General features: G+C 41.0%; 1 protein-coding gene across 1 annotated transcript in view; it reads right to left on the reverse strand.

Annotated features, from left to right (window-relative positions):
• The window catches only part of asic1b (acid-sensing (proton-gated) ion channel 1b), a 215800-nt gene extending 210232 nt beyond the window's left edge, over positions 1-5568 (reverse strand). Inside the window, exon 1 of the mRNA XM_085407442.1 lies at positions 4287-5568. Coding sequence (XP_085263568.1) covers positions 4287-4648 — 362 coding nt within the window. The 5' untranslated portion in view covers positions 4649-5568. The remainder of the gene's footprint in view (positions 1-4286) is intronic.
• Positions 5569-20038: the final 14470 nt, after the last annotated feature.

Genomic DNA, 20038 nt, shown 5'->3' on the forward strand with positions numbered 1-20038 from the left:
TAAAAAGCAAAGCAGTCCAAAGAGAAAAGAAGCATGACTGCTCAAGCAAAAAAGAGCAGGAAAATTTCACGACTGAGAAACCCCCAGAAACAATAGTAGTGGAGGAGGAAACCAGGAAAACCACACTTTTCCCAAATGTTAACACAATACTCTGGCTACAGTAATCAAGGCTTTGAATGCCGTTTCCTGTACGGCATCAAAGTTGTCATTAAAAAAGAATAATAGAGCAAAAGTAAGAGAAGGAGGTAGAGAACAATGAAAACCTGCTATATAAAGTCAAGATGAGAAACTTGCTAAAAGAATTGGACAAACTGTGGTGGTTACTCCAAGAAATAAGTGTCACCTAGTAAGGATACAAACCTTTCTCTGTGAATGTGGTTTTAATATTTTCAGTATTTAAAATGGAAGTATGATTACTACTGTCTATGTATTACTTGTTTCAGACGTGAGTTTAAAATTAGAGGACAGAGTGGTACTAATATCATAAATATCTGTCAGTGGAGCCATTTACAAATTGTCATGTTTTTAGTAATGTTGGTCCCTAAAAGCACTCTGACAATCACAACTCCAGTACTCTTGCCCACATGGGAACTACATCACAACACTGTCACACTCTATTCTAACAAGAAGCTAGCCTGTTGTGGTACATTCTGGACTTAATTGAATTGTATCCTGAGCCACTGTTTTATAAGAAACACAAAGCTGCCAGGAGAGCACTTAAGATGCTGCGCTCACATCCCCGAGTCAGGAGGCTTTAGTTGAAGCGCATACAATCACAATAATATGGGTAGATTTTTAATATTGCCCTGCCACTGCTCCCTAAAGCAATCACTGCAAACTCTCTACGTATGGGAGGGGGAGACTAAATTGGATTATGGGCCACAAGCACTTTAATTTTCTTGTGGGGACTAAAACGAATGAAGGACCATCTGCAACACTTTGCCACCTCATGAGAAGAGAGAGCAAATATAAGCAGCCACTGATTTTAAGAGTGGACTTTCACAGTAAGACTGTGGTCACAAGGCGGTACTCTCTCTCTTTCTCACACGCACACAAACAAAAGCAAAAGCACTACATTTGTTTTGATGTTAATACCTCGGGCTGTGTGACACAACAATGAACACATCTTGACATAATCTCAGGTAATTATCCAATTAGCGCTAATTGAACTCATACACTAACAAGGATTGGATTGTTTGTGCAGTGCCCTTGAAAATGAATATGTGCCATGTTTCCTGGTGGCTGAGTTTGGATAATCATATCTTCATGATGGTGCACCTGCGATTCAGTTATTCTTCCAATTTGGCCAAGGTCACAGAAATGCAAACAAAGGATGCCACGAGGCACAGAAAACCCAAACAAATATCTATTGTATTGATGAGAAATACACAAACAAGCCAAAGACGAAAATATGGTAAAAACATGCAAAAATTTCTGTGTCTCCACAGTTGTAATATTCTCTGCGGTAAACAGCCACAGTACACTATAAATGCAAATGAACCCAGATTTGAAAAATCAGCTTTTTCCGGTCGATGACCTGGCCTCCCAGTGTCCCCATCCGTGCACTTTTTTTACACCACTTAAATCTGTAATACGGCCATGATCTTGCTGAGACAGATAAGGCAGTCAAAGTTATGGAGCATTACATTTCACATGTAGCTCGTGGGAATTGAGAGCATGTTTGCAAGCTCAGGAAACATGTTTAATCTCGGGCTCTGTGTAAGCAGAAGACGTGCTTCTCTGGTTTTCGTGAGCTGATCTAACACTTCTTGGCAGCACAAACCACATAACCAACACCTCTTTGAAATGACCTTTCTTTTGCTAATTATCATTTAATTGCCTTTGCAACATAATAAAAATAAAACTGAGCAATTTACTTCTAATGTTCTGCACGGCTAACTGTAACTCCAACCTGAGAAAATACAATACGAAAGTGATTTATTTATTTATTTATTTTTTGGTGGGTGGCTGCTTGGAAACTGCTGGAGTCGAGTAAGTTAAGGTGAAATTTCTAGCAGCTCAGCTTCAAACTTCAGTGTCTAAGAAAGCCTGGCATCACTGCAAGGGTAGATATTGCCTACTCCTTCTTCCTGAGACAGTGATAGACACCGACCCACAAACACAGCATTTTGTTTGTATTCTGTCATTTTCTGTCCAAACCTACCACCTGTCTGGTGGTATCAGAAGGCTTACCACTGAAAAATCTTCTGTTCAATCAATGTTTAGTGTAAAATCTGTGCGTCCAAGATGTTCCTAATTTATTTGTTTTCCTCCACATTCTTTAGCACTCTAACCGCTTTGAAACCTGATTTAAAAATCATTTTAAAAACTGTCCCCTGTCCTCATTTTAAAAAAAAAAGAAAAGTAAAATGAATGCCGTTCCTACCCCAACCCTGATCCCAGGCCAAGCTAACTGAGAGGGCAAGGAAAAGGGAGAGGGAGATGACAGTGTTAATCAGTGGCACAACTCTGTAGCTTAACAAACAGCACTAATTACACGGGGATAAAGACTTGTTCATCACACAGCTTACGAGACACAAGTTAATTGCCTCTCCTTGTAGTCCCCTCCCTCCATCAAAAGTCAACTCATCCCAAAGTCACTTGGAGCAAGTAAGGTTGCTTTAATGTTCTGCTTCCTATATCTTCTTTTATTTTTTTTAGGTGCACCTTTTTAAAGAAAATCTGGCTACACCTGCAATAACAAATCAGAGAGATGGAAACCTGCACTGATATCCTAATGGTCTACTATTCCAGCTGACACTACAAACAACCCGGAAACAAATCTCGGAATCTATACCATACAAAGCATGCAAAATACATCCGCAAGACAGTGAATCTATTGGCATCCTGTACAGTTATAACCCAAATATGGATGTATATATGAGGGTCACAGAAAAATGATATCCAGTATGAAAACAGAGAATTTGATTTATGTCATTCCAGCATGTACAGCATGCACAGTTGTACGCGTTGCCTCAGGCTGCAACACTTTGTGAATCAATAAGCTAAAAATAAAATTAAAAATGAATTCAAGATGATATTGAGACATGTTTGTGTGTATTACATATTTTATGTTTGCGTAAGTGCAGTAAACAATGTCTATGCATCTGTGTGTCCATGTGTGCATGTGTATTTGTGTGGGATATTTTTCTTCCTGCTCTAGCTGCAAATGCAAAGTGCAGGATTATTATCTGTATTGGAAAAATGGGATCAGTATAATCTGGATAACATCGAAAAGAAGAATTGAAGAAATTCAGAGTTAAAAGTTTCAACATGAAACAGTGTGCTTGTCATGGTTGCCGAAAGACTAAATGATCAAAGCACAGCAGAAAGCAACAAGTGTAAAGGGAGGGGATGGCAGTTGTGAATCATGCACGTCTCTCAACACTTTGTCAGCGGGGGTTTAAAAATCTTCTCCTCTACTTATCCAATATTTATATTAGCATGTTTATATTTACCTTTATTAAACACTTAGAAACAGCTTATCTATTATCTGTTACTTGGAGGATTCTCAGCATCTATGTTAAGGTGTGCTCATTCTCACTATCAGCATATTTTAACAGGTGGATGTTAATGGTTGTTGTTCCATTGCTTTTCACAGCTATGGTAGCATGTGTGCAATATGGATTTCAGTAGACAGTAGATCTGTAATGTCACTACATTTTCATCCTTAGCCTTTAACCTCACTTTCTTACTTACGTGCGTTATACTACAATCTTTAGCTCTCAGAGCTCTGGAAGGTTTTGCATGCTTTGTCAGTGAAGTCCGGATTTCCTCCAGTAGCCTAATAGCAACAGCCAAAGACAGGTGGTAAAACTCTGCCCCGCTCTTCCATGTGACATAAGACCTCAGCTAAAACAATGCAGACTACACCTAAGCTCCAAAGTTAAATGCCAACTCAAACATTGCTGTTGCTGGGCTGCAAAGCGTAAAACCTGCTTCCACACACAGACTGTCTATAGAAGACATGCAGATATTTAGTGGTGTGGTCAAACGATTTTTAAGTGCTCACAGATATTTTTTTAAGTTTCATGATAACTGCACTAGAATGTGACAACAACAAAAATTTAGTGTTATAGCTAAATGCTGGGGGCACAATCAGATCCTGAATCATCATGTGATAAATCCACACAGATGTGCACCCCTGCAGCCACTGCATTTGTCATACACTAGGCTACATAATACTTGGGGTGCAGGTGAGGTGTGGTTTTAGTGCTTATATAAAATCACCAGTAAGCCAGCCTACACACAGGCAGGTATTGTAAATGGCTTCTGGACGTACACACCTGCCGTTGAGCAAGGCAAGGAACTCCCCAGCGTGGTACAGGTCGTTCCGTGTCACCCGGCTGAAACGGAAGGAGTTGAGGTTGCAGAAGGTTACCGAAGGGAATATTATCAGTGAAGCCGCCACTTCATCCAACTTGGTGACATGGGGGTACTCGAAGTAGAACTGCACCCGATCCACGCACACCATCACCAGCACACCCACGGAGGCCAAGAAAAACAAAATCCACAGGGTGCGCTTGATATACATCCGCTTGTAAGTGAACATGTGCGAGATGCCATGCAGTGTGGATCTGGCGGCGAAAACTTCAATGGGAGCCGGCCGCCTGTAGTCCATGTCCTCTGAGTCCGCTTTAAGATCCATTATGTCCCCGAGATGAGTTTAGATGAATGATGGGTGTGAGGTCGCAAAAAGAGCAAAGTGGCTTTGTAGATAAGCAGATGCTTTATTAATGAGGAGGAGGTTAGTGGCCGCAAGTTCACGCCCTTCTACGCATGTATTTCTCATGCAGTCTGTGTGAGATGTTGCGTCACTGACAGCCGGCAAAATTGCTCGACATTTAGAGCATTTTACAATCCTCAAAATACAAAGTTCTTAACTGAAAACACCTGTAAAAAGTGAATGTGGGAGAAGCATGCGTTGTATGCTGCTTCGTTTGGGGTCACAGTTCCATAATAATAATAATAATAATAATAATAATAATAATAATAATAATAATAATAATAATGACGATGAAAGCGCGCATGGAAAGATGCCAGCGCTGTTCTCTCCTGCACACTTCTGTAAAATTATCGAGTTGATATCTGGCTTCCAAGCTTAGCACAAACAGCAGAAATAGTGTGCAGCTCTGCGGGAACAGATCACGGTTGAAAAGGTAGAAAATAAACCACTACGAAGAAGACAAGGAATTAGAAAATAAAAGCGGTTCAGAGAACAGACCGGCTACATGGCTTTCGCGTCTCTTCTTCCCGAGCAAATCCCAACACGCGTGGAATAACAATCAGCCGCTGATTTCTCGCCTGTTAACGTTTTAAGAGCGGTCGTCGGGTGTCCTGGGTTTTCCACGGGATAAACAGCTGCATCACAGAGGAGCTGGCTCTGTCTGATAGCTGCCTCGGTGCGCCTCTGCTTGCTCGCTTGCATCCATTCCCTCCTCCGAACTGCGTCCACAACAATGCAATGATAATGACTCTGATTTTTTTTTTCTTTTCCTGAAATGATATGTCCGTGAGTAAGAAGGTTCTAGGAAAATACTATTTTCCGTGAATTCAGGAAAAAATTACCTTAGACCAGTAGCGGTTTCCCAGATCAATTAAATTCGCCCCAAACAGGAGAGAGCAAGGATAGGATGGCATGTGTTTTACACCGGGTGACGGAGTCCAGCGTCGGCGGCACTCCAGCAGTGCCTAACCCATACTTTACCCAAAGCCACTGTAGCCTACAGAACATACAGCTTTACCCTCAACTTAAAATTGGTAGTTTAGTTAAAGTTTAGTTACATTTTTGGGTAAAATTACTTAGCCTGCTTTAGCTAAACTACCAAGAAAACAATGAGCTAGCCTACTAAAGGAAAGAGAATTTTTAGTTATCCTAAAGGCCTAAACAAACACTTTAAAAGATAAATGACCTAAGCAGAAAATCATTACCTTTGCACCAGACTTGTTGTGTGAATTATTCTAATTTACTTACTGTTTTACTCTTTGTTACTATAATACAGGATTTGGTCAACTTTTAAAGTGTAGACTGTATATATAAGATGGACATACACCCACCGCCCATTTTGTTAGGTAAAGCTTTTCAACTGCTAGTTTACAAATATCTAATTAACCAATGTGCTCAAGACCTCAAAGTGAGCATTAGAAAATAAAGAAAGGTGATTTAGTCACTTAAAATGTGACGTGATTGTTGGGTAGTTGCACGTTCTCAGCAAGGCTGGAAAATACAGGATTGGAAAAACTGTTCAGGCTGGTGATGGTGTTACAGTGCAACCTGGTATCACGGCAAAGCGTGTAATGGACTTGCTGTTTCCATTTCACACTTTACACACACGTGAAACAGACACACATTTTAGCCGCCTTGCTTAATCATTTCCGGCATGAGGACCCTGGACTGTACTTCATACGTTTTTTGCTCACTACTGACTTCTTGACTTTAAATATATTATATCCCCCTGCTGGTAATGCAATGTCTGCATGTGAAATGGACACGGTGGACCCGCGTGCCTATTACATGTTTTGCAGTGAAACTGAGTTGTGTGATGAGTTGGGGGATATTTTTGTGGCACACTTTGGATCTCTTAGTGTCCATTGAACATCCTTTGAACACAACAGTTTATCCTAGTATTGTTGTTTGCCAGGTCCATCCCTTTATGACCACAGTGTACCCATCTTCCAGCAGGATACTGTACCATGTGCTAAATCTCAAATCATTTTAAACTTTCTTAAACATGTGACTAGATGTGTAGTTGACAAATTTGCAACAACTGTGTGATGCTATCAAGGCAGTACAGACTAAAATCTCTGAGGAATACCTTTTTGAATTTGTGACAAGAAGAACTGTTCTGAAGGAAAAATGGATTCAACACACTACAAACAAGACATACTTAATGCAGTGGCTGGTGTGACTATACAACTTCCAAGTCTGAGAAAGTAAGCCAATGAAAATTTGCCCTAAACCTGCATTCTTGGTGCAGTAATGGCCAGTGGTAGTGAGAGTGGGCAGTGGGCAATTTCTCTGGCTGTTTAAAGATATTCAGTTGTATAGACATCACTGGGAAAATGAACCTCAGCTGCCTTAATCTGTTACCTCAGTAAAAATGTTCTTAATGAGAATAAGAGCTCAATCAGTAGCTGCAAGTCATATTAAATAGAAAATGACTGGTGCTATTTTGTAAATATATGGCACCCATTACCGTTAAATAGGAGGGGACACCTTACCATGTAACCATGTGATTAATGAGCTGCTCACTACAAGGGATGTTGAAACTCATATGCCAAGCTTTATAATGGGCACTTTCATCCTTTGTATAGGTCTTTATAATACTATACTTTAGTTGGAATGCATTTTTTAGCATAGTCATAGAATTACCTTTAATTATCAACATAAAATAAAATTCCCAATTATGTTTTCATCTTCCTTTGTAGCATGTAAAACTTTTTGATTTGTAAAGGATTCCTAAAAGTGGTACTTCTCACAGTAACACTGCAGTTTTCCATAAAGGTTTTTTAAGTATAGAGGACAGAGTTCCGAAAGATGTGTTTGCTTTTACCCATAGTGGAAGTCTCTGTTTACCATAATGGAATTTTGTTGTCTTGTTTATTGATGTCCTTTATTCAGACAAGTCCTTTTACATTCATTGCTTAATGGTAAGAAAGAACTGGGATTAGATAAAAAAAAAAATATATATATATATATATATATATATATATATATATATATATATATATATATATATATATATATATATATAGCAGCTCATCAACACAGTGTCAGTTCTCTCTGGCTGCAAATTCAAAACAGTAAACATTGAGTCAGTGTTGTGGCATATATATTCTCCAAGGGGCGGAAACCAAAATAAAAAGAGTGTATTTTACTCATCAAACAGAGTTATGGCTATGCCCTTCTTTATCTGACCCGACAGCTACCAACCAGAGGGAGGAGAGGTTGCTAAAAGTAAACAAACACTCAAGTACATATAGGCACAAAAAGAAAAAAAATGCACACATATACAGAGTCTCAGCATATTGAGCTACACATACAGATGACTGATGCATGCTTATACAGCATAGGCATGCTCACACACATGCAGTTGTGCATAAGCTCATAGAAATCACCTAACTGATATATTTTCTCAACTGCTTCACCAATTCTGTTTAGCTGATTGGGTGGAACATCCAAATACGTCCGATTGAGCAAGTGAGCCAAACACAGCTAATAAAGCAGATGTGTCACCAGAGTGCCAGCACCAAATCTGTCATAGAAACTGTATTGCTAAGAAGAAAGGGGAGCTCACCCATGAAATTGTTCATAATGCGTCCATGATTGCCATTTGCCATAGTATTGACTGTGACAATGTGGCAGTCATCTATAAACCCTGCGCCTTATATTGATCATCATTGCTGGAAAGATGATCCCTGCTCTGTTCCAGTGAGGTGATGCGTATTCTGGGTAGACACTGTGCCAAAGTGACATACATGGGTTTGATATTACCGCAGATATTAAATTCCTGAGGTGGATTTTGATAGCAGGTGATGGGATGTATACTTGCCTAAATTTAGTTTTTATTATTTTTTTCTATTGGGTAATGCTAAAGAAGCCCAGTGAGAGGATACTCCTATCCATTTACATTGCTCTGAAGAAAATGGCAAAATTCTCTACAAACCTGGATAGATAGCCCTTCCTGTCAAAGTAATTTTTCAGTGGGCCTTTTCTGGTTCAGTTCTGCTTAGACTTTCTTTTTTTTTTTTTTTTTTAATGACATCAGAAACAGCAGTATGCGACATTACGTGATGGCAGAGCTTCAGTTCATCCTTTGTCTTTTTTTTTTTTTTTTTTTTTTTTTTTTTTTTTTTTAAATAAATAGGACAGGGGGAATGAATGAGAGAAAGAGGGGGAGAGAAAGAAAGAAAACCAAAGGGGAGAAGAGACGGTGAGAAGGGGGGGGGGAAGAGAGAGAGAGAAAAAAAAAAAAAAAGAACTCCTGGGTCACCTGTATGGAGAAAAAAAAAAAACAAACAAACAGAGGAGACAGCAAACAACAAAGAGCAACATAATAATAGAGAAAACAAAGCACCATCACAATAAACTAGCTAGCCATAGATATCAATATTTACTAAATAATAAACGATATTGTGCAGCACGCAAGATAGACAGCGCACAGTGTGCTTTGAGGCAGCAGCCAAGAAAGCTTTAGTCCGCGTCTGTGAATACCCATGTGTGCATACCTGTGTGGATCAGCATGCTTGCATTCCAAAGGTTTCTCCATGTAATGATCTGCTAGGGAGTGTGGGGGGGCCACAGCCCCGTCCTCCAGGGTGTGAAGCGGGTATGGAGGAGATCAAAACTCCAGACATCCAGAGGCCCCCAGAACACAAGAGACCATGGAAGACCAACAGAGGGGCAGCCGCGCCACTGTTCCAGTAAGAGCTGAGGAGAGTCCCAGATGAGGGCTCGCCCAGCAGCCGCGGAGCAGTTCTGCTTAGACTTTCAAGATATCAATAACTGCTTATGAATGTATTTTCATCAGCGTCTCTGTGAAAGTGGACATATATCTTATAAGAGAAATCTTGGAAGCTTGGAAAATGAAAAGAAACGTTAGGTTTATAGGCAGTCTTTTACAACGGCTTCTCATGAATAATCACTAGAACGCCTATGTTTATGCCACAGTGTCTTTGTACACTTATATATTTTGTCATCCTTAAAGATTATGCATTATTTCTGACTTTTTATCATTTCTAAAGTGCATTGTTTGTATGCATAAAAGCAGAATAGACAAGGTTTAAAACATGAATAGATCCCTGCCACAGACATTCAAATATAAAATTACATTTTCCTTCATACACAGACTGATTGTGCAGTTTTTAAATACAGTTCTAGATTTTGTGATGGCCAAACCCATGGCCACACTCTAAAATCGGTAACTCTTGTATTTTCATTCCTTTGTTTGAACACAATAACACACTTTAGTTTCCAAGAACTTTATTGATTGGTTTGGATACATTTGTTCTATTTGTAAGCGCACACATTTAGTTTACTTATGTATTCATACCACTTCATTACTTTGATTTTTGACTAACCTTTGTCTTTTATTTCTTACCTGCCATTATCCCTGGGAGTTGCTGGACAAAAGATGGCAGCCAGGGTTTGAAACCACTAAATGCAAAGCGGGATAATTGGACTGCACCACCACTTCTTGCTGAAAGGGAGAATGTGTGTTTTCTTTAATTTAAAAACAAAGTATTTGTACTTAGTTAAATATTGAGTTTAGGGTTTAGTGGTTTTTGATTTTCTTCTTTGGTGTTTAGTTTATTAACAAACCAAACTACACTGCATTGTTTGTTGTTTACAATTGTGTTTTGTTTAGTTACCCCTTGTGTGTCATTTCATGTTTATGTCAGTTATGTTTATTTGGGCAGTCATTTGGTTTGTTAAGTTTGCAGTCTTTGCCTGAGTTGAGATGAGTTTGACTTATTTTATGAGCTCAAAATTTATTACTTTTTTAAATACAAATTTTTTGGGTTACATAAATGGAAACCCTATTTTTCTAATAATCCCTTCCATAATCCATTCCCTCCTCCGAACTGTGTCCACAACAATGCAATGATAATGACTCTGATTTTTTTTTTCTTTTCCTGAAACGATATGTCCGTGAGTAAGAAGGTTCTAGGAAAATACCATTTTCCGTGAATTCAGGAAAAAATTACCTTAGTTTAAGTTTAGTTACATTTTTGGGTAAAATTACTTAGCCTGCTTTAGCTAAACTACCAAGAAAACAATGAGCTAGCCTACTAAAGGAAAGAGAATTTTTAGTTATCCTAAAGGCCTAAACAAACACTTTAAAAGATAAATGACCTAAGCAGAAAATCATTACCTTTGCACCAGACTTGTTGTGTGAATTATTCTAATTTACTTACTGTTTTACTCTTTGTTACTATAATACAGGATTTGGTCAACTTTTAAAGTGTAGACTGTATATATAAGATGGACATACACCCACCGCCCATTTTGTTAGGTAAAGCTTTTCAACTGCTAGTTTACAAATATCTAATTAACCAATGTGCTCAAGACCTCAAAGTGAGCATTAGAAAATAAAGAAAGTTGATTTTGTCACTTAAACTGTGACGTGATTGTTGGGTAGTTGCACGTTCTCAACAAGGCTGGAAAATACAGGATTGGAAAAACTGTTCAGGCTGGTGATGGTGTTACAGTGCAACCTGGTATCACGGCAAAGCGTGTAATGGACTCGCTGTGTCCATTTCAAACTTTACACACACGTGAAACAGAACACATGCAGAAGTTGCAGTAATAACAGACTACATTTCATAATGTAACATATTAGTGTAATGTAATAATTTCATTACAGTTACAGTTATGTCGTCAGTCGTCACTTGTGTTGCAAATGTTTTGGGCCCCAAATGGATAGAAAGAAAAAAAATCATCAAACAAACATGTTGTTTTTTTCTTCCTGCAATCAGCTTGTTTCAATTTATGTGTGGGAGGATGGAAATGGTGGAGCGGTATTTTAATACATTTTGAGGAGTTGTGGTATGGACATTTCTTTTAGTTTTATTGCACAAAGTGATGATGAAGTGGAAACTGCATCCGGGACAGAAAGAGCCGCATTAAACAGAACTTTGGCTCTTTGCAAGCATCTATACAGACAGCATGCTAGCATAAAGCTGGCCAAAAACCCAGAGGGATGTTAAAGTTGATTATTTGCTGACGCCAGCCTAGCAGCCAGACCCTGATTTTCAACAGGTAACAAAAGCTGTGATGAGCAGTCAGACTTATAGCCTCAATTTCTACCTGTTTATGTTTGTAAAATGAAGATGACATGTATGTCCTAGGATAGGGATTTGTGTTAGTGTCTGGAACTGTAGCCTATAGGTTTATGTCATAAGAAAGCCAGTCTTGCTCACACTAACAAGTTAAAAATGTGGCATGCAAAATATGAATTAACCTTAACCATTCTTTGCCGTCCTTTTCTCAGATTTTACATATCTCCACCTTCTTGTCATAGTATCTTTCCCCCTCAGTTTTCTCAACATGTCAACTGCTGTTACCAGCAGAAGTTGTCATTTAAGCTAATGTTTCATTGCCGCCTGGTATCATGGAAAATTCATATGTGTCATGCTCCAATTTCCTGAAGTCATTTTAGGTGTTGTAAGACTGGTTTTCCTATTTCACATGTCATTTTACCCCATGAAGTCTGAAAAATGGCCACTAAGCCCAGTTATTATTCCTGTAATTAACAGTTTTATTTGTTAAAATATCCCCAAAGCAGCATGCTGTCTTTATGCATTTCCATGATAGTACAAGATCATTGAGTAGTCATTCAGAGCCTGTGTTTTCTGCTAAGAATTTATTTAAATTAAAGACCAGTAGTTTAAAATATCACTTCATGTTTAGATTTGTCAATCTGCTTAATAGTAATCATACTGCATTTGCAGTGCTAAGTAAAATTACAAGCAAAAGCACAGTAGCTGCGTGAACGGCCAATTTAAATAGCGCATGCGTGAAAACCCATAAGAGCAGCACACTGTAGAGCATAACTTTCTTTTCACTACATTTAACTGTGCAGTAATGCAAGTGGTTGTAGCCCCAATTACATATTTCTACAGCTATACTGCATGCAGACTAGTGTAGAGCACTTCCACATCGAAGTAGTTCATGTTAGCACATGGGAAACAAGAGGTTTGTTTCCATAACACTTTGTGAGGCTGAGTCTCTTTTAATATTTCATTTAGATTACACTAGTGGCGAGAGTAGCTTACACACAGGGGAAGATTACCCAGTCTCTTCTCTCCTCTCTCTTGTGTCCTCCTCTCCTTTCAGCTCACTCCATGTAGATTGGCTTTTACTTTGGCCAAGGCTATGTGCTGCGCCAACCAACTCAGAGGGAGCTGGCATTGAATATGAATACACTCTGGAGTCCCATTGACAAGTCTCTTTAGTTATCATTGGGCAAACAGGACACAGAGGGAGCAAGAGGCTCTTGACCCTGATGATTTGAGTCAGTTTCCCATACACACCAAAATGGCTTCCAAGCAACTGTTGTCTTTTCATGGCGCTGGTCCAGAGAATGACATCACCAGACTGTGACAGACAAGGACTTAACAGACAGATGGTCATTAGATCTAATAATGAATATCTGCAGGTTTCAGCCCAGACAAATGTGGGCCGATGGGCAATGATCATTATCAGTCAAGGACACTTTTATTGACAACAGGATAATTCATCTCTAGAAAGCCTCAAAATCCCCAGGTGTGTCGAGTGACGCAGTTCACAAAGATACTTTCTCCTTCAAGATATGCCATACCAACTCTACGAAGGTTATGCTTCTCCACATGGCCTGTAACCTCCTTTTACACTCCAGCTATGGTTTTGAAGAGCAAATCACAATTGAGACATTCTCACCAGAAACATTGCATCTCATCATGAATCTATTTATATGCCAGCAACTGACAACTCAGGGTCTCAAGGGAATATCTTGCAGTGTGTCTTTATGAATGAAAGCCATAGTTAAACCAACAGAAGTACAGTGTGATAAGGAATTGACATAAAGATGGAAAACAGTCATTCTAATTTGATTTTCAAGTTTGACATGCACTTATTCAGTGATATCTATTTAGAGGCATTACTTAAAGGCTTAACCTTTCAAGCCACGCTGATAGCAGTGTCTTGTTGGCTCAGTTAAAAGACATATTGGAAGGTAATTTGTGGATGAGTAGGTAGTGTCATTGTGCCACTTTCTATTTCTGCCCCTCTTAGTGTAGCTGATTGCATCTGAACATGGGTTATTCATCTGTGTCTCCAGTCTAATACAGCATCAACTCTCTCTGCTGCAAGATTGATTCTCTGCCCCTGGAAGAAAAGTTTTAGAATTATTATCCACAAACTTTGTGGATTCACAGCCTCAGGCTTGAGCTACCATGAGTGTCATAAGATATTTGGAAAGATGGTAATGCAAGACCTTTAGACTTATTTTGCACTTGTATGGAACCAGGCAAAACCAGTGAAATGTTCCAGTTAATGAGCTGTTACAAGTACTTTAGCTCCCAGACACATCTTCTTTCTGCACCGGCATCTGGAACAATGTGGCTACATTTACATTTTACATATTTTCAAAGGTAAGCAAATGGTTCTTTTTTATATTTCTCATGAGCAAATTAAGCTGCTCACAATTGCCTCTAATTGTGTATTTGGTGATGATTTGTGCGCTCATTACTGCTACACAATTTTGAGTGATTGGCTATTGTCCACAGCTGAAGCCTCATTATGGGACAGCATAGGAACTCCTCCCTGTTGCCTTGCACACTGACTTCTGCTCTCATGAGAAGTGCAAAAGAACGTTTAAATTAGCCTTAAGGAGGAATTAAGCCTAATGACTTCTTTTCATTAACAGCTAATTAAATATTCACATCCAGGCCTCATCCAACACCCCACACACCTCTCTGGCTATGTCTCCTATTTCATTGGTGGTCCTCTGTGCAGTATTCTGCTGCAGTGGAACTGAAGAAAAGAAAATATTGTATTACTGCATGCACAAGATATGGGTTTAAAAAATTGGCAGCTAGCCTATGATATGACATAAAAAGAATGCGTTTTATTGAAGCAATAATTGAAAATTAAATTGCCAGCAATTGCTTTTTCATTGCTGACCACAAAGCATACCTCTAGTGGTGTTTAGAGTATTCTTAATAAGTTCCAATTGATGATTAAACATTTAATGGCAGACTTTTCAGGTTCTGTATTTAAATTATAACCTGCTGTTTTGTTAAACTCGGTTCTGAGAGACACACAGTGAATACTGTTTATATAGATATATGAAGAGTTCTTTTTATGAGCCACATTGGCCTCAATTAATTTTAACCCATAATGTTATCCCTACAGGGCAAAATGAAAGGCTGAAATAGGAGCTACTTCTATGAATGGATCAGTGTCTGTTTTCAGTAAAATCAAGCACAGTGTGTGAGTGTGTCAGTCAAGGAAAGCCAACTTATATATGCGCTGTATTAGTAAATATGCACTATTTACCATGGGCTAGGGCATGGGTTTGTAGCATTACATAAAATATCCTCTCTATCAAATCATATCTTGTTATTTTCTTCTTTATGGTACCAGGAAGCTTTATGTCATATTACAATTCAAAGTTTTTTTGCCTTGGATTTTGTACATTCTGTAACTCGAACACAGTGTTATCATTAATGCACTCGCCATCCAAACTTCATTTCCTTTGACGAAATTGCTAAGGTCCAAGTTAATTTTCTCCTCTCCAGCCTCCTCTCATAATGTAGACAGTAGTCATGCATGAAAGTAATATTGCACAGACCAATGAAGCCTCGAGATTGCATCCTGTCTCTCTGTACTTAATTGTCAGTGGTAAAAAGTGATTGACAGAATACACAATAGATTTGGAAATCTGAGGTTTGCTTAATGTCAGAGCTGTGTTGTTCAACTAGCATCATCCTCAGACATCAAACAACCCAATTTCAGCACTTTTATTCCCTGTTGTAACATATCTGATTTGTGTTACCACTGATGGTTTATCACAGTGGGGGAAATAATTATTTGATTCCCTGCTGAATTTATAAGTCTGCTCACTTACAAAGAAACAAACAGCCTCTAATTTGTACAGTAGTTTCATTGTCATGGACAGAAACTACTGTTCAACTGAACAACCGATAAGAAAAAAAAACAAAAAGCAAAAATCACATTACATAAATGTAAACTGATTTGCATGTCATTAAGTGAAAAAGGTATTTGAGCCTCCAGCAAAAGACGAGTACTTGGTGTGGAAACGTGTTGGCACGCACAGCTGTAAGAGGTTTCTTGTAGTTGGACAATAGGTTTGCACTAATCTCTGGAGGGATTCTGGTCCACTCCTCTTTCAATTCATTATGATAAAATGTGTTACCAACGGCTCTCTAAATTCTTTAGGTTTCTTGGCTGTCTCTTGGTGTCTTGAAGTTTCAGCTGGGTCTACGGATTTTCTATCAGATTGAGATCTGGAGTCTTGCTAGGCATTCAGTTACCCTAATGTGCTTCTTCTATAGCCATTTCTTTGTTGCCTTGATTTTATGGTTTGGGTCATTGTCATGCCAGAAGATCCATTCATGATCCATCCTTACTGTCCTAGGGAGGGAAGGAGATGCTCATCCAATATTTTACCCAATGAATTGGCTCCTCCCTGGAAAACATAATATGGGCCTGTATATTTGGCTTCTTGATCAGAGAGACCTTACAGGCGCTGCAACATTTCGATCTATTATGGTGTAGTGCATTACCAATAGTATTGTTGGTAACTGTGGTCCCAAGTACCTTTATCCACACCCCCTGAGGCAAGCTTTGCATGGTGCTCTAGACTGATGGTCATTTTCACCTATTTCCAAATAATTGCAACAGTTGTCACCTTCTCACCAAGCTTCTTGCTAGTCGTCTTACACTCAATTCCAGCCTTGTGCAGGTCTATAGGTCTACAGGTCCCTGATGTCCTTTGACAGCTTTTACCCATAATGGTGGAGATGTTAGAGTGGAAGAATTCTATGGACAAGCGCGCTTTGTATGCATTACAAGTTGAGATCAAGAGTATCTGTAATTGACTTATTATAATCTGTGGGCACACATGGGCACACAGCCAATCTGTGGGAGCCAGAATTATATGGGATCAATCAATTTATAACCTTTGTAATGTGGCTTTTTCCCTGGATTTTTTTATTGGTATTCCGTCTCTCTATTTATCCATCCATCCATCCATCTTCATCCGCTTTGTCCGGGGCCGGGTCGCGGGGGCAGCAGCCTAAGCAAAGAGGCCCAGACCTCCCTCTCCCCAGCCACCTCCTCCAGCTTGTCCGGGGGAATACCAAGGTGTTCCCAGGCCAGCCGAGAGATATAATCTCTCCAGCGTGTCCTGGGTCTGCCCCGGGGCCTCCTCTCGGTGGGACATGCCTGGAACACCCCACCCAGGAGGCGCCCAGGGGGCATCCTTGTCAGATGCCCGAACCACCTCAGCTGGCTCCTTTCGATGTGGAGCAGCAGCTGCTCTACTCTGAGCCCCTCCCGGATGGCCGAACTTCTCACCCTATCTCTAAGGGAGAGGCCAGCCACCCTTCGGAGGAAGCTCATTTCTGCCGCTTGTATCCGCGATCTCGTTCTTTCGGTCACTACCCACAGCTCGTGGCCATAGATGAGGGTAGGGACGTAGATCGACCGGTAAATTGAGAGCTTCGCTTTTACACTCAGCTCCCTCTTCACCACGACGGACCGGTGCAGCGTCCGCATTACTGCAGCTGCAGCCCCAATCCGTCTGTCGATCTCCGGCTCCCTTCTCCCATCACTCGCGAACAAGACCCCGAGATACTTGAACTCCTCCACTTGTGGCAGGAACTCATCCCCGACCCGGAGTGGGCACTCCACCCTTTTCCGGCTGAGAACCATGGCCTCAGATTTGGAGGTGCTGATCCTCATTCCCGCTGCTTCACACTCGGCTGCGAACCGTTCCAGTGCGAGCTGGAGGCCCTCACCCGATGAAGCCAACAGAACCACATCATCTGCAAAAATCAGAGATGAGATTCTGAGGCCACCAAAGCGAAAGCCCTCCGCCACTTGGCTGCGCCTAGAAATCCTGTCCATAAAAATTATGAACAGAACCGGAGACAAAGGGCAGCCCTGGCGAAGCCCATCACCCACCGGGAACGAGTCCGACTTATTGCCGGCAATGCGAACCAAGCTCTTGCAACGGTTGTATAGGGATCGAATGGCCCGTAGCAATGGGCCAGACACCCCATATTCCCGCAACACCTCCCACAGGACACCCCGAGGGACACGGTCGAATGCCTTCTCCAAGTCCACAAAACACATGTAGACTGGTTGGGCAAACTCCCATGCACCCTCAAGTATCCTGGAGAGGATAAAGAGCTGGTCCAGTGTTCCGCGACCAGGACGAAAACCGCATTGTTCCTCCCGTCTCCGAGGTTCGACTAACGGACGAACTCTCCTTTCCAGCACCCTGGCATAGACTTTCCCAGGGAGGCTGAGGAGTGTGATCCCCCTGTAGTTGGAACACACCCTCCGGTCCCCTTTCTTAAAGATGGGGACCACCACCCCGGTCTGCCAGTCCACAGGTACTGCCCCTGATCTCCACGCAACATTGCAGAGGCGTGTCAACCAGGACAGCCCTACAACGTCCAGAGCCTTCAGGAACTCGGGGCGGACCTCATCAACACCAGGGGCTCTGCCACCAAGGAGTTGTTTAACTGCCTCAGTGACCTCGCCTCCGGAAATTGGCGGGTCATTCCCCTCATCCCCAGACTCTGCTTCCTCCTCGGAAGACGTGTCAGTGGGATTAAGGAGGTCCTCGAAGTATTCCTTCCACCGCCTGACAATTTTCTCAGTCGACGTCAGCAGCGCTCCGCCAGCACTATACACAGTGCAGGTAGAGCACCGCTTTCCCCTCCTGAGACGTCTGACGGTTTGCCAGAATCTCTTCGAGGCAGTCCGAAAGTCTTTTTCCATGGCCTCTCCGAACTTCTCCCACACCCGAGTTTTTGCTTCAGCCACTGCCCAAGCCGCATTCCGCTTGGCCTGTCGATACCTGTCGGCTGCCTCCGGAGTCCCACAGGCTAACCAAGCCCGATAGGACTCCTTCTTCAGCCTGGTGGCTCCCTTCACCTCTGGTGTCCACCATTTGGTTCGGGGATTACCATCACGGCAGGCACCCACCACCTTGCGGCCGCAGCTCAATGCAGCAGCTTCGGCAATGGAGACTCTGAACATGGTCCATTCGGACTCAATGTCCCCAGTCTCCCTCGGAATGCTGTCGAAGCTCTGCCGGAGGTGTGCGTTGAAGATCTCGCGGACTGGGGCCTCTGCTAGACGTTCCCAGCACACCCTCACTACGCGTTTAGGTGCACCAGGTCTGTCCAGCGTCCTCCCCCGCCACCTGATCCAACTCACCACCAGGTGGTGATCAGTTGACAGCTCAGCCCCTCTCTTTACCCGAGTGTCCAGAACATATGGTCGCAGGTCTGCTGATACGATTACAAAATCGATCATCGACCTATGGCCTAGAGCGTCCTGGTGCCACGTGCACTCTCTATTTAAAACAAAACTATTATACAAATTAGAGACTGTTTGTTTCTTTGTAAGTAACTAAACTTACGAATTAAGCAGGTATTCAAATAAATATCTCTTCCTTTGTATTGTTAAAAGCAAAACACAGAACAAAAGAAAATGGTAATGACACAAAAGAATTTGACAATTTGTGTAGTGACATGTTAGTCTGGAAACGAACGAAAGTTACTCTTATCACAGCACACTTATTCAAGCTAGCTGACAGTCTAGAAAATGCACTAATTGACATATTTTTCCTCTCCTTTCCCTCTGGGAGTAATTATCAGAGGTGGGACCAAGTCATTGTTTTGCAAGTCTCAAGTAAGTCTCAAGTCTTTATCCTCAAGTCTCAAGTCAAGTCTCAAGTAATGTCAGGCAAGTCAGAGTCGAGTCTCAAGTCACTGGTGTAAAAGTCCGAGTCAAGTCACAAGTCTGAAACTTTGAATTTCAAGTCCTTTCGAGTCTTTAAAAAAAACAAACGAAAAAATAATGTTGCAGTTATGCTAAATGTAAATATTAGACCATGTAATTTTAAAATCTGTGTTTTTCTCAACACATACAAAATAGTGAACTTAGAAAATATACACAAATTGTGAAATTGCACCTCTTTAAAATGCAGCTCAATTAAACTTAGCTCCAAGAATAATTTTCACCGACAGTTCTGAGATAAGCTGCATGTTATTCTTGGATGCGGTTGTAGGACCAGCTTTAAAATCGCATGACAAAAATATCATACACATTAAAAAAAACTGTATCACCAACGTAGCCTGGAAAACATTTGCTAGTTAGATGAAGTCAGCTATCTCATCTTAGCATATTTATATGCATATTTATAATTATACGGTTCTTGGAGTGAGTGCATACACTCATGAAGTTTAGAAACTTCCGGTCACTGCAACAAGCCCAGGTACAGTTTACCGACGG

The sequence above is a fragment of the Rhamphochromis longiceps genome, linkage group LG5 (assembly GCF_057381845.1).
Source record: "Rhamphochromis longiceps isolate RC_006_pf linkage group LG5, R_longiceps_female_GT1.1, whole genome shotgun sequence".
Taxonomy (NCBI): Eukaryota; Metazoa; Chordata; class Actinopteri; order Cichliformes; family Cichlidae; genus Rhamphochromis; species Rhamphochromis longiceps.